This window comes from Sphaerodactylus townsendi, linkage group LG11, assembly GCF_021028975.2.
Source record: "Sphaerodactylus townsendi isolate TG3544 linkage group LG11, MPM_Stown_v2.3, whole genome shotgun sequence".
Taxonomy (NCBI): Eukaryota; Metazoa; Chordata; class Lepidosauria; order Squamata; family Sphaerodactylidae; genus Sphaerodactylus; species Sphaerodactylus townsendi.
Window position 1 is genome coordinate 51,429,202 of NC_059435.1, and position 12,955 is coordinate 51,442,156.

The window sequence follows — 12,955 nt, forward strand, 5'->3', positions numbered from 1 at the left end:
TGGTTAAGATGTCAGTCTAGGATCGGGGAAACCCAATTTCAAATCCTCAGTGACACCATGGGAGCTTGCTGGGTGACTTTGGCCCAGTCACATGTCCAAGCTTGACTCTGGCTAGTATTTGGATACCAGGGTCATGACAAGTCAGGCAGTGGAAAACCATTTCCCAACATCTCTTGCCTTGAGAACCCTACTGGGTTCACATGTCAGCCGTGACTTGATGGCAACCCCCCACCCCACTTCCTCCATGCAACAGTCTTATCTAGTTCTAGATGCTACAGGTTGAGAAATATGAATGGGAACTGGTTCAGAGATAAGCAATAAACATGGTTGGAGATTTGGGAAACAGTTTGTATTCAGTATCACCAGTATTAAGCCAATGTTTTGTTTTTACAAAGGCACCAAAAGGTTCCATTGTTCAGAGCATCTATGCCTGCTACCGCTAGAATCTGGATATGGCTCATTAAGTGTAGTAGATAAGCGGGTTTTTTCTAAAATCCTGATTTTCTTAGTCAATCCACAAACAAGCACTGGAAATCGGTTTGGGCGTGGTTCTACTGCATGAGACTTAAATCAAGATTTTCAAGAAGAATGTTGGTGTTATGGTTGGATTAAAAAAAGTCACTTCAGTATATTTGGAAATAAAAGAACAAATTTAGGAAAACCAGTTTAGCTGCCGGTACTATTCTTCAACTCTGTAAAACTACTAAGTAAAGTACAAAAAGGCTAGGCTGGGAATTGTGTGACCCCAAATGAACAAAAGCCATGCCAGAGCAACTCCAGATGTGGTTCATTGCTACAGTTACCAGTTTTCCTAAAATATCCATCAACTATAAAAAGAATTGGGCCCATAAGTTTTCATTTCATTCTTGCATGTTGGGACGGTTCTGTATATTGCCTTCCACTGCTACACATGAGCAAATTAGAAAATGTTCTCTTCAGTAATTAATATTTTTATAATAACTTTCTATTAACAGTAAGAATGTTTTTGCTTTTTATTGATCATTGAAAAGAAGGTTAAGAAACATTTTGGTACACAGCATACGTCTAAAAGGTACCAATAAACAGAAGATATACAATAGGTCTAGGCTTGTTTTTTTTTTAAATGAACATCAAAGTTGCTTAGCTCTAAGTAAATAGCAGAGTGATCAGCATACGAGTAACTACTGATCTGAGAAATGAGGGGGATCCACAAATGCTTTAAAGGAAACTAAGCCTTTAAAAAAAAACTTCTATTCTGTAGCAACCATGTTGCTATTTTAGTATTTAATATAAACTATCATATATATATATGTAGTTACTTTAAATAAAGGCTGCATTTGCATTTTTCCCATTGAGTTGCATAATGAATTGTTAACATTTTTCAATTCTGTACTAGTGAACAAGAGTATAAAAGCTTCTTCCGAGCTATAAGACCCCCTAAGGCATTCAAGGAACACCTGAAGTACCTTATGTGCTTATATGTGTGCATTTCTGTACATAAGTATGATGAAATTTTTAGCAAGGACATGTGGAACAAAGCTTCATTTTAAGAGGCTTCAAAACTACATTTTAAGTTTCGATCACTATTTTGTGATCATGTTTGTAGATTACAAGTATGCATATAACTTGAGTGATAACTTATAAATTAAATCAACAAAATATAGTAGCCATCAAATATTTTACTAATGGCCTATACCATTAAACACTTGGTGCATCGTACAAAAAATCAGTTTCCTCAGACTTCTCTGTCTTGCATACTCTATTCACTACAGACTAAGTGGTTACTCCCAAGCCTGCTTAGTTGACATTACTTTTTAAAGTTTTAATTCTAAATGTGTGTCCTGTCTTCCATCCTTCATTAAGCTCAGCAGCACACAAAAGCCTTTCCTAGATCTCCTAGCTAGGCATTTACCAGCCTCACACCTAATTAGTATCAGAATGTGTTTTCAACCCACATTTCAAACCATCATCACAGAGCATTGACATTTTTTGGAATGAAACAAGGTTTTTCAGCTGGATCCCGATACCCACTCACCCACTCCCACGTCAAGTTCTAGTAGTTAGATCAACATCCTTTTGCACGTAGACATAGATAGACACTATCTGGGGAAAGTAGTAACATTTCATAAATAACGTTTGGAATACTTCTACATAAGGTGAAATAAAAGGGCTGTACCAGTCCCAGAAGATTTAAAACAATAAGGCCATGACAGATGGTGAAAAACAGGTGAAAATATTTTATTAGATAAAATTCCCTATCTGTTTCACCCAAAAGGCTTTGTCGGGGAATCTGGCTACTGAATTTATACTCTTCTCTGGAAAAAAAAAACCACTAACAGATTCCTCTGAAAAAAACCTCTTAGGCAAAACATGCAGGGAATTTTACCTATTTTGCATCATCAGAGATGGTCTTATTTTTTTATCTCCATATTTCACATAATACAAATGAGACAAATACAAGGTGTAGAACTCAAAACAGAGGTGGGTAAGATACATTTGACAGAAAAGAAAAGCAAGTTTTAGAGAAGCTGAAGACTTAATTTTAATGGGGGCACCCATATATTTTTTTAAAATAAATAAATGCCATTTCTAGGGCAAGGTAGATAACTTAACATACAAGAATTTTGAACATATCTAAGACTATAAGCTGCTGGCTACTGTTTCCTTGATCGAGATTGCTGGAGTAGGTCCAACATGAGTCCAGATATAACCTTTTTCCGGTCTGGTAGGAATGGTAGGAAAAGGAGATGACCGAGACTTGAAATACTCTGAAGGCGCATGACAAACAAAATCTAAGAATTCAATTTTCCTTGGGAGATCTTCTTCCGGTCCTTTAGTAAAAAAAAAAAAAGCGGGGGCTGGGAGAAGTTAGCTCTTTGTTACTTAAATATGGTATTAAGTACATGCACATCACAATTACCACTATGATATTTCTTAGAGGGAAGAAAGTACCTTCTTCCTATCCACCACACAAGTGTCAGGTTGCATATGTACTGCTCTTGCAACATTTGCCCTCCTCCACCATGTCAAAAAGGGTAAAATAACACCTGGGGACTGCAGGAAGGACATGAACAGAGGTAAAACCTCTGAAAGGGACACTAGGAGCACACAGATTGTCAGTATAGACACACTCCCTAGGAGTGATGGTGGAGTAGGGGAAGAAAAGCAGATATTTGCCAAGCTGCAACAGACATGTATTACTCTCCCTCTCCATGACAGCATGGGCTAAAAAGAGACTATGAGATTCAAATATTTTGTGTGCACATACTACAGTGTTTTTCCACAATGAAAAATTAAATCAGCATCCTCATGAACATAAGGTAGCAGAAAAGGTAAGAATACTGACGGTTTCCTTTTGCCAGCAAGTCACAGTTGACTTATTGTAACCCCTGGTGGGGTTGTCAAGTCAAAGATGTTGAGAGGTGGTTTGCCATTGCCTGCCTCCTTGTCATGACCCTAGTGTTCCTTGGAGGTCTCCCATCCAAATAGCAGCCAGAGTCAGGGCTCAGAGTGTGTGACTGGTCCAACGTCATCCAGCACGCTTTCATGACCCAAGTGGGGATTTGAACCGGGTTTCCCAGGTCCTATTCTGACATTATGGTGGATTCTGCATGGGCCAAAAACAGCGGTGTGATACCAGTGTAACAGGGTGTCAAGCGATGTAAAAGGATTTACACTGTTTTCACACTGCTGTTTTTAGCCAATGCAGAATCCGCCTTTACCATGCTGGATTTCTTCATTTTTTTCTTTATATTGACACAATTCAGGTTAGAAAATCAATCCACAGGAGACCTGAAAGGCACTTTAGCATAATTAATTTGCAAATCCTAAATAAGAGAATCAAGCCTAAAACTACACAGCTACACCACAAGCAGGGCTTTACACAACGGTTTCTCAGAATCACTTAAACATAGCATTTTAGGCCTTGGAACTTACCTATTATGTAAGTTGCAGGGTCAAAACAGTCTTTGGGGCTAGCTGTAGTAGGAATGAGCCATGTTAAAGCTGCACTTTTTTCACAGTACTGGTCTTGAATAAACCCTCTAATTTGAGCATAGTATGTTTTACCATCCTGCTCATCAATTACTGAAACAACATCTCCAATCTGATAGTAAACTCCCTAGAAAAGATATAAGCAGTTAGAGGTGTTTTTGTAGAAAAGAGAGTTAACTAAACTGAGACTTTAGCAGTAGTTGCTTAAGTTTATCTATGCTCAACCAATCCTTTTGCTGCTTTTACTGCTCAACAATTTTGCCCTCTTCCTGAATCTTTCCCTTAGTTAGATCATAGCATTTTCTTGTTGAAGGGCATCTTCAATGTCTCCTCCCAACTAGCAATAGAGGAATGAAAAGACTTCATCTTTATTTTCCTTTTTTCTCAAAGGCAGTAACTTGGAAGCAGGCCACTTTTGAATTCAATGCAGTTCACAACCAATGTTGCTCACGTGATGTAGTTTAAACCATAGGTAATATATTTTACAAGCCATACATTAATTCAGCATGAACTGTTACACAACGCTCGGGCAGCCCATTCCAAACCCAAAGGCGGGAGGCCACGACACTGATACAGTGCCACCCCACCATCTCCGAAATGACTTATTGGTGGTACGGGGGAACAGGGAAAAGCCCTGAAACCTCCCCACTGCCAAAAACCCCTATAGCAGTGATGGCGAACCTTTTTGAAACTGAGTGCCCAAATTGCAACCCAAACCCTACTTATTTATCGCAAAGTGCCAACCCGGCAATTTAACCTGAATGTTGAGGTTTTAGTTTAGACAAAAAACAGTTGGCTCCCTCTTCCTCCACCCCACCTGCTCAAGCAAAGGCTGCCTGTTCTAACCTCCAGGCAAGTCCCGGCTACTCTACCCCCCCAGTGCCTCTCTAGCATCTTTGCCTCCTTTGCGCACCCCCCCGCCCCTCAGGCAGCAGCCACCTGGAGAACAGGCACCAGGCCCGTCAGCCGAGTCCTCCTTGCTCACCGTGGTGCACAGTGGCCCAGGCCAGCCTAGATGTATGTGGGGGTGATTTTCCTCCCCCCCCCCATATGACAAACCCTGTGTGCGTGTGCCCAAAGAGAGGGCTCCGAGGGCCACCTCTGGCACCCATGCCATAGATTCGCCATCACTGCCCTATAGGGCTGACAGGAAATATGCTGCTGAAAGGCTGGTGTAAGTCTGAGGACAGGTGCGCCATGCTACCAGCCCTCAATCCCGGAAGAGAGCTGATTGAAATTGGCTCCACCCCCAGGAACTCTCCAGCCCATCCCCTCCAACGCTAGCATCCAAGTGGGATGTCAATGTAGTCCTACTGCAGTCCTGACTTTTGGCTTCTGCAGCAGAGGAGTATTGTGATGGGGGGCCACTAGCGTGTTTCTCCATTCGTCAAGGCATGTGCCCACGAAGGGCAAATATGCCAGTGCGAGGGCATGCCGTTCCCTCAAGGTCTTCTCTCCCCCTGCCTTTGTATGGGACTCATAGGCTTGGATCTGAACAGCTCCTTGTGCAAGTGGAAAGTACTCCTTCTCAGACAACGGGTGTATATGTTCCCTAATTTCCTTCTTAGCAATTTCCTTCTTAGCTGATGCTTTCTATGCCTCTTCAAACACCCTTTCGGATTACAGAAGTTTGTAGATTTGCAGAAAAATATTTGCAAAAACATTTTGGCAAACATTTTCCTTAAATCTTAATATTTGCACTTCATAGAGTTTAATCATATTCTCATATTACATTTCTTAAAAACTACATAAGTACATACTCTTAATATCAGTTTTAACAGTGGCGGTACACTTTGTGAGATTTATAAAACTTAAAAATCATACCTTATGAAAGATAGATTCTGCTGTAATTATAGTGGCTACAGACTCTGGAGCTTTGATGGGCTTAAAAAAAGAAGGTACAGTGATTAAGTACAAAGAATGTATTTATGTGTTTATTATTGTCTGAAATATTATGCTGCTTTGTGAGCTGACTTTTGCAAGAAAGATTTCATGAAAAATCTCTGGACCACTAGACACAAAAATAAATACAGCAAATCTAAATTACATAAAGAACGTTTGCCACACTTGTAGTGGCCCCTTAAAGCAGACTGATTAGAACCTGTACAAGAAATACTGTACTGGTGTTCATGCTTTTATATTGCAAGGAGGTATTTTTCCAATTGTAAAGACACTAACAATTGCAAGAGGTTTCTTCTCTAATTGTAACAAGTGCATTGCAAGGAACTTGTTCCCCTAAAAAGTTTTGTATATGCCTATAACTAAGGCTTTGTTTTCATTCCAACTCTGTGTGGAATCCTCATTAGTTGTAATTTATTTGTAGTACAGTGTAGTATGATTTATTTTGACCAAGGTCACCACAGTTATATTTGTATTTGGTTTGTTCTGGCCGTGTTGTCATAACTTTATCACCTCAGGCAAGCTGAATTCTCATAAGATTCATGTGTATTTGGTTTTCCCTAAACAGAATTTATTCCTAACAGAAAAAGCTGTATTTGAAGTTAACCTTAAAGTCTAGTCCTCATGTACTTGCTACAGCACCTATGACATTGCTGGCATTTGGTAAACAGTCAACAGTAGCAAGAATCCATAATCATCTTACATTTTTTAACTTAAAAATATGCCTTCTTCCTTTTCCTTTAGTGGAAACCTTTTTTTCAGCTGCTGGAGCAGATTTGTACTTTGTGTTCCTTAATCGAGCAGATCTCCTGTGAATTTCTTGCTTACTCTATGGTATGCAAAAATAAGAACAGATTACCCCTGAGCACATAAATAATCAAATGTACATAAAACAATAATAACAATCTACAAGAATGGTAAGATCAATCACCACACCATGCCAGAAAGGAAAACTTCAACTTCTTCCCTATCCTAAATACATTTATATTTGTAAATTTGTGTGAAATCTTAGGTACTAAGGAGTTTCAGCAATTCTCAAGAATAACAAAATTCAAGTTTGGGCAGAAGTTACTTTAGGCTCATGCAACTCACTCCTATTCATAGTTATTAAGAAAATCAGTCCCAAGATGACTACCACAGCTCTCTCAAAAGTACGTATGTATTTGCAACGCAGTTTGACCCACAAGCTGCAAATCTACATTCCTTTTACCACTCCAAATGTAAGGGTAGTGAAAACTGTTCAGAAAGAAAGGTTTATTTGAAGCTAAGTGTCACCCCCCAGAATTGCTACAGCACCTCTCACACTAAGAATCACCACTAAACACAAGAAATATTAATATTTAACAAATTCAGGAGTACAAGACACAACTGTAATCTAAGACATAATTGTGAGCAATCTACATATGTGCCCTAAGCGGAAAAAGGTTATTCTGTTATATTCTTCCATCATTTACTGAAGGTGCTTTTCGCCTGGGCTAACAGAAGAAACTCAGGGCCATTCCACACAGCATATTGATAACGAGTTGCAATTGTTACAAATGAATCCGTTTCCCATTTATCAAAAGGGAAAACGAGTTCATGTATATTTTATAACGATTGCAAATCGTTATCAATATGTTGTGCGGAACGAGCCTCAATCTACAAAGCAATAACACAGAATAAAACGAATCAACCAAAGCAGCAACAAGGGAGCTTTCATAACCGGCAGTCCCTTTTTCTGGGCAAAACTGGTTTGGCCAACCCAAAAGGAATAGCAAAGGATGGTGTCAGCAGTATCTGGCTCTTCGCAGCCTGGATTTCTGGGCATGGCCTGAGGAACTCTTGAGACCGTGTGCATTCCCGGACTGACTTCAGCATCTAGCATTCCTCGGGACAAGACCGGCTGCTCTTTCACGTGCATCTTCAGAATAGACACCTGAGCCAGAAATAACCATGTGCTTCCCCCTTGCAGCCCCTTCCTGTAACGCTCCCGCCTGTTACGGGGGGCTGCAGGGAGAGGAGAAGGGCGTCTCACCTGCTTCCCTCCGCCGCCGCTCCCCCCTCCGGCCCCTCCGCCGTTGCTGTGCTGCGCGGCAGCCGAGGTGGTGGCGTGAGCGGCCCCTCCGCCCCCGGGCGGCCCTGGGCGCCCCGTGCAGTTGTTGCAAAGGATCTCGCCCTGCCCTCCTTTCTTCCACATGGAGGAGGAGGTGGTGCGACACACGCTGCATGTCGGCTTCAACCCCAGCGGCATCTCGCCGCCACACGCCCCTGCTCGCCCGCTTCCTGACCCGCAAAGCCTGCCGATCCAGCAACCACGACGGATGTTGCTGGTGGAAGCGTCGCCGAGGCTGCTCAGCAAGCGGGGACGGCCGGAGGCCCGCGAGGGGGAAGCGCAGCAGGCCCTGCCCTCTGCTGGTCGCCCCGCGGGTTGCATGAGGTTTACTTCGGGACCTGTAAATATGTAAATGTTCTTTGTCGTGGAAAATCCCCTTGCCTACAGGCCTCAGAGGGCGTTTTCGCACACACTTTTTGTTCCAGAATAAAAGCGAACCGCATTGATTCCTTGCCTTTTTAATGTAGTTCGGCCGATGGCATTTTGCACATGGCCCCTGTAGTCAATGCGATCTTCCCCTGTTTCGCCGGTAGTCCCGCTGCGGTTTTTATCTCACAGGAATGGCAAAAACGACGATCTGATTGGCTTGCGCCGCGAGTCCCACGGTCCGGGCGTGGGCTAAACGCCCTTTAAGGCCACCCTCGCGGGAGGGCGTTATTCTGTCACGCGGAGTGACGCGGACGCAGGGTGAAACCTGATTGCACTTACCATACATCTCGCTGATTGAGACGCGATCCGCCGCCATTTCATATCGTGAAATCGGTGCCCGCTACCAAGGGAGTCGGTGGGTACTGCTACCTGGCTAGTAGGTTGCCCTCACCTGTTGCGCCTCGCTTTGCTACAGAACCGTTTCAGGCATAATATCTGCCATCAGTCGCAATGCCCGGCCAGAGAGACAGAGCTGCTTCTTCTTGGTTGTGACGCTTCTGTGCCACTCGGATCAGGGTCGCGGTTCAAGCCAAGACAAGCTCATGCACGCCACGGATGTGCATGATAGTTTACCGCAGGCCGCACTTCGCCGGGTCAGTGGGCGCAGGGGCGTGGTCTCATTGCCAGTTGCTCTTGGTCAGCTTCCCCACGCCGCTTGCGTACCCGCACCGTAGTAGGGACTGGTGGTGGCACTACAGGTGGTCATCGCGAACGCATGAGGAATGGCTCAAGAACTTCCGCAGATGAGCAGAGGAACGCCTAGAGATCGCTGACAGCTCAGCGCACCAGCATTGGAGGCGCCAAGACACACGCGACAGCGGGCGGGCGCTAGTTCGGGTGGAGATGCGAAAGTGGGGATGGCCATTTGGTATCTGGCCAGTCCCAACTCCTTCAGGGGATGCGCGGCAGCAGTTTGGAGTGGGCACCACCGCTTTCGAGGCTGTCCGCGAATTCTGTGAAGCCGCGGAAGGTCATCCTGTTCAAGAGGGTTGTCCGGGTTTGGCGGATCCAGTGGAGAAGGTAGGCTGACAGCGGTTTGATAGTGCTACTCAGTCGCACACCTCTACCTTTTTTTTGGGTGCGCGTCTCTTGGGTCTGGTGGCCCCTGAGGTACAGTTTCAATTTTCTTGAGTTTGATTACACAGAGTCTCAGGCAGTGGGGATTACATGTTCCCTTTCTATTTTATTCGAAATGGACGGGGAGGCTTAATTCGCGGGTGGGTAGGTTTCAACAACGCCATCGGATAAGCGCCTTTTGCTGCCCGAACCCAGAGCTGACCGGGTCCAGGTAAAATTGTGGGTACGTATACTCCACTTTAAAGAAAAAGGAGCCGGGCGCGCCAGGTCAGAGAGGCAAAAATGCTGAACATTCTGGGGCCAGTTTTGGGAGGAAGGGCTGGGGAAGGTTCCACCCAGGGCATATCTCACCGCGGATCGCAGGGGTTGAGGCAGATATGCATGCTACGTAATTTTGTTTTCGCATTTGAGTATCTTATAAATGTTTCAATCGGCTACCCACTCTTATATGGCCTCTGCTAAGCCTGGCATTGCACACTGTATTGATACAGCTGCCAGGTACCTGGGCAAACCACAACCCAGGCAGGTTTATGGTGAATTTGGTGCTGCAGCATCTTTAAATTGGGGCCTGTCCTGGCAGTGCTGCGTACCAGGACGGGCCCAGATTTAATCCAGGGAGGGCCATTCAGCCAATGGCCTCCGCCTTCTGTATTAAAATAGAGAAGAGAGGAAATGAAGAAATTCAGGAGCAGGATCTCTGGATGAGGAGAGACGGCGGCAAGGGGCATGCCTGCAGATCAGTCTCCATACGCGACCATGTGTTCCCACCCTGCCGCTGTTCAGACAGAGCAATGGCGCCAGACACTAACTGTCTGTTTTTCCCAAACAACCTCCAGGTTAAGGCGCTGGATTTGCCAACATAGGCTTCCCACAGTGCCGGAGCAATTGATGGGTGCCACATACAGATTCTAAACCCATCGACTTCGCGACTACATCAACAGGAAGAGGGTGGCTCTCCATTGTTCTGGCGAAGGTTTGGCGATGACAAAGGGACGCTTTGAGGTGGACATTGGTCACCCGGTAGAAGCCACGACGCCAGCATTATTTTTCAGGGGTTGCCATTTCACACAGGCCATGGACAGGGTGCCTTCTTCCAGTTAACCCTGTATTGTCCATTCACGGGCGGGTTGTCCCACCGCTGGATTTTATGATGGCTGCATTTTCCCTCATGAGGTGGCTTTAAAGCCATACCTTCATCCACGAACGCCGATAGAGCTCTGTACAACAGGAAGAATGAGTAGGGCCATAGATGTGTTATGTGGAGCGTGCGGCCTTTGGGCTTACTAAAGGGGAGGTGGGTGCCTGTGGCACAAGTTGCCCATAAGGGTGGAGAGGGTTAACTCCCTGGTTGCCACCTCTGTGTTGTTCTACACAACCTATGGGCTGAAAATCAGGACTCCGAGAGTGAATGATGGACTGGCCCCTGCTAACCTCAGATGGAAGAGCAGCAGCCCATCATACTGACCAGGTGAGGGGTCCCACTCTGAGGATCAGCATCTGGCAAGGGGGAAGGCTGTGAGGGAATGCCCTGCCACCTACCCTCTACTGCAACCGCCTCTGTGCAGCAGTAGTCTCCCTCCGCTCATGTCTCTTAAAAAATTCATTGGTGTGTGTGCTAATGTGCAAAAAATTTTTTTTTACTTTTCCTCAGAATAAAGTTTTTTCCAATTGATAAACTAAACCTACACTTCGCGGCCCTCACTCCTACCACACATCTCTGACTCACACACTTGAGACAGTGTCCAGGTGAACCACCTTTCAATTGCTAAAGGAATTGTCTCTGGCCGAGTTGATTTTGCGGGTGCACGTGCCACTTTGGGAGGCGGAAAAAGATGCGGTGGTTTGTACGGGGAATCACCCTGGAATTCAATGGTCCCTGGGCAAGCTCCAAGATGGTCATGACAGCCCCACCTATAAACGCTGGGCTTAAAAAATTCTGTAATATTAAGGAGGTATGTGTGGAACAGTGAGGCCTTTTGGCGAGGACTGTGCACTGGAAGTTCATAGGACACTGCCAGGACTCCTGTTGCGAACGCGATGGATGTTGTTTGTTGGGAGCACTCTAACAGCAGTTTTACAGCCTGTGCTTGGAGGCATGAGGGACAGAAGTTCCGTTAAACATGCAACGCTACCGCCGCTTTCCCCGTTAGCTCACTAGGTTGCCCTTCCATGCCTCTGTAAGCGGGCTCGCTAGCCCATCCCTCGCAATTCTATCACCCTCAGTAACAGTGAGCACTTAAGGGTCGAGCAGGTCTTCCTCGGGTGTGAACTGGTCGGAAGAAGAGGAGGTGGAGGCGATGATACTGTCTGTGATCAGCAGGGTGGATAACCTGGTGGGTAGCGGGAAGGTTCTAACAGGAAAATATAATTCGCCTCAGCAAGGCCATGGTAAGGAGGGGGACACAACAGAGCCCCAACAGATTCAAAACAAGGGAAAGCCAAAAAAAGAGTCTTAGCTGAGAGCGCTCAAGGTGGAGAACCACGCTGGGAGGCCAAAGCATCATCTCATGGTGTTTGGCTGAAGGCTGGTGGTCCCGAGCAGACATCGGAAATGAAGGGGGTGAGTTTATAATTTTCCACAGCATGTTTCCTGCAGTGACAAACCAGTTTCTGGTTCTGCTAAATGCACCTGCTAGCTTTAATCTGAGCACCACTGAGAACCAACCAATCAGTGAGATTGTGAGTTTATTTGAAGGAGGTGACTTCTACTTTAGTGCTACAGAGCACCCCTGGCGGCAAATGGGTCTGCTTGAGCACAACGAGCTGAGGTGTGGGGACTCGTGTGAACGAAAGCAAATCTTCGCAGGTGGTGCAATGAGCACTGTGTACGTGGATTTTGAGGTTAACAGCCAGAGCTTCGCATCCACCCTGGTCAGTGGTGCATACCCCCCCCCCCCAACGCTATAAGGGCTGGTGATGTGAAACCCACCTTGTCAATTCAGGTTCATGAACAAGCCCAAATGTAATTGTGTTTACTTTGGCCAGCCCTAGCATTTAAAGGCTGTGTCTGATCCAACCACGCCAAGGCAGTCTCTGAGGGTAAGTGCGAGAGGGGAACAGACGCCCTTTGGAGCATGCTGCAGTAGAGAAGTAAATGGAGGGCACTCTTTCTCCTCTCCTTACCACTTCCTAGTCATGTAAATTAAAGCGGTACGTGAGCACCGTTTACCTCCCGCATGCTCTCAGTCTGGCCTTATGGTCTAGCTGCAAAGTTTATTTAAATCATGGCGGGAGCGACAGACGCGGGAGGTTTTCAGGCCACTCTGCCCTCCTTGCTTGCATTGCCGCTAGAAAGTTTACCCATCAATCCGCAGAAAGGTTACACCCCTTAACCAACAGCGACGCTGAAGAGCGCACCATATTCCGGCCCCACCTTGAGAAACTTGATGTGTGGGAGTCTAAGGCAAACTTTAAGAACTACAACTTGAGAAAGTATACATAGGGGAATTCAACATTCAGTTTGCCACGCCACCCTTTGTTCGATGG

General features: G+C 45.4%; 1 protein-coding gene across 1 annotated transcript; it reads right to left on the reverse strand.

The window, feature by feature from the left end:
• Window positions 1–978: 978 nt before the first annotated feature.
• On the reverse strand, window positions 979–8,202 carry GATAD1 (GATA zinc finger domain containing 1). The gene is made up of 5 exons (XM_048510370.1): window positions 7,886–8,202; window positions 6,575–6,700; window positions 5,797–5,856; window positions 3,916–4,099; window positions 979–2,810 (listed from the first exon to the last, which is right to left on the reverse strand). Exons 1-5 carry the CDS (start codon window positions 8,099–8,101, stop codon window positions 2,620–2,622), a joined length of 777 nt encoding a protein of 258 aa, XP_048366327.1. The 5' UTR covers window positions 8,102–8,202; the 3' UTR covers window positions 979–2,619.
• Between the last annotated feature and the right edge of the window lie 4,753 nt (window positions 8,203–12,955).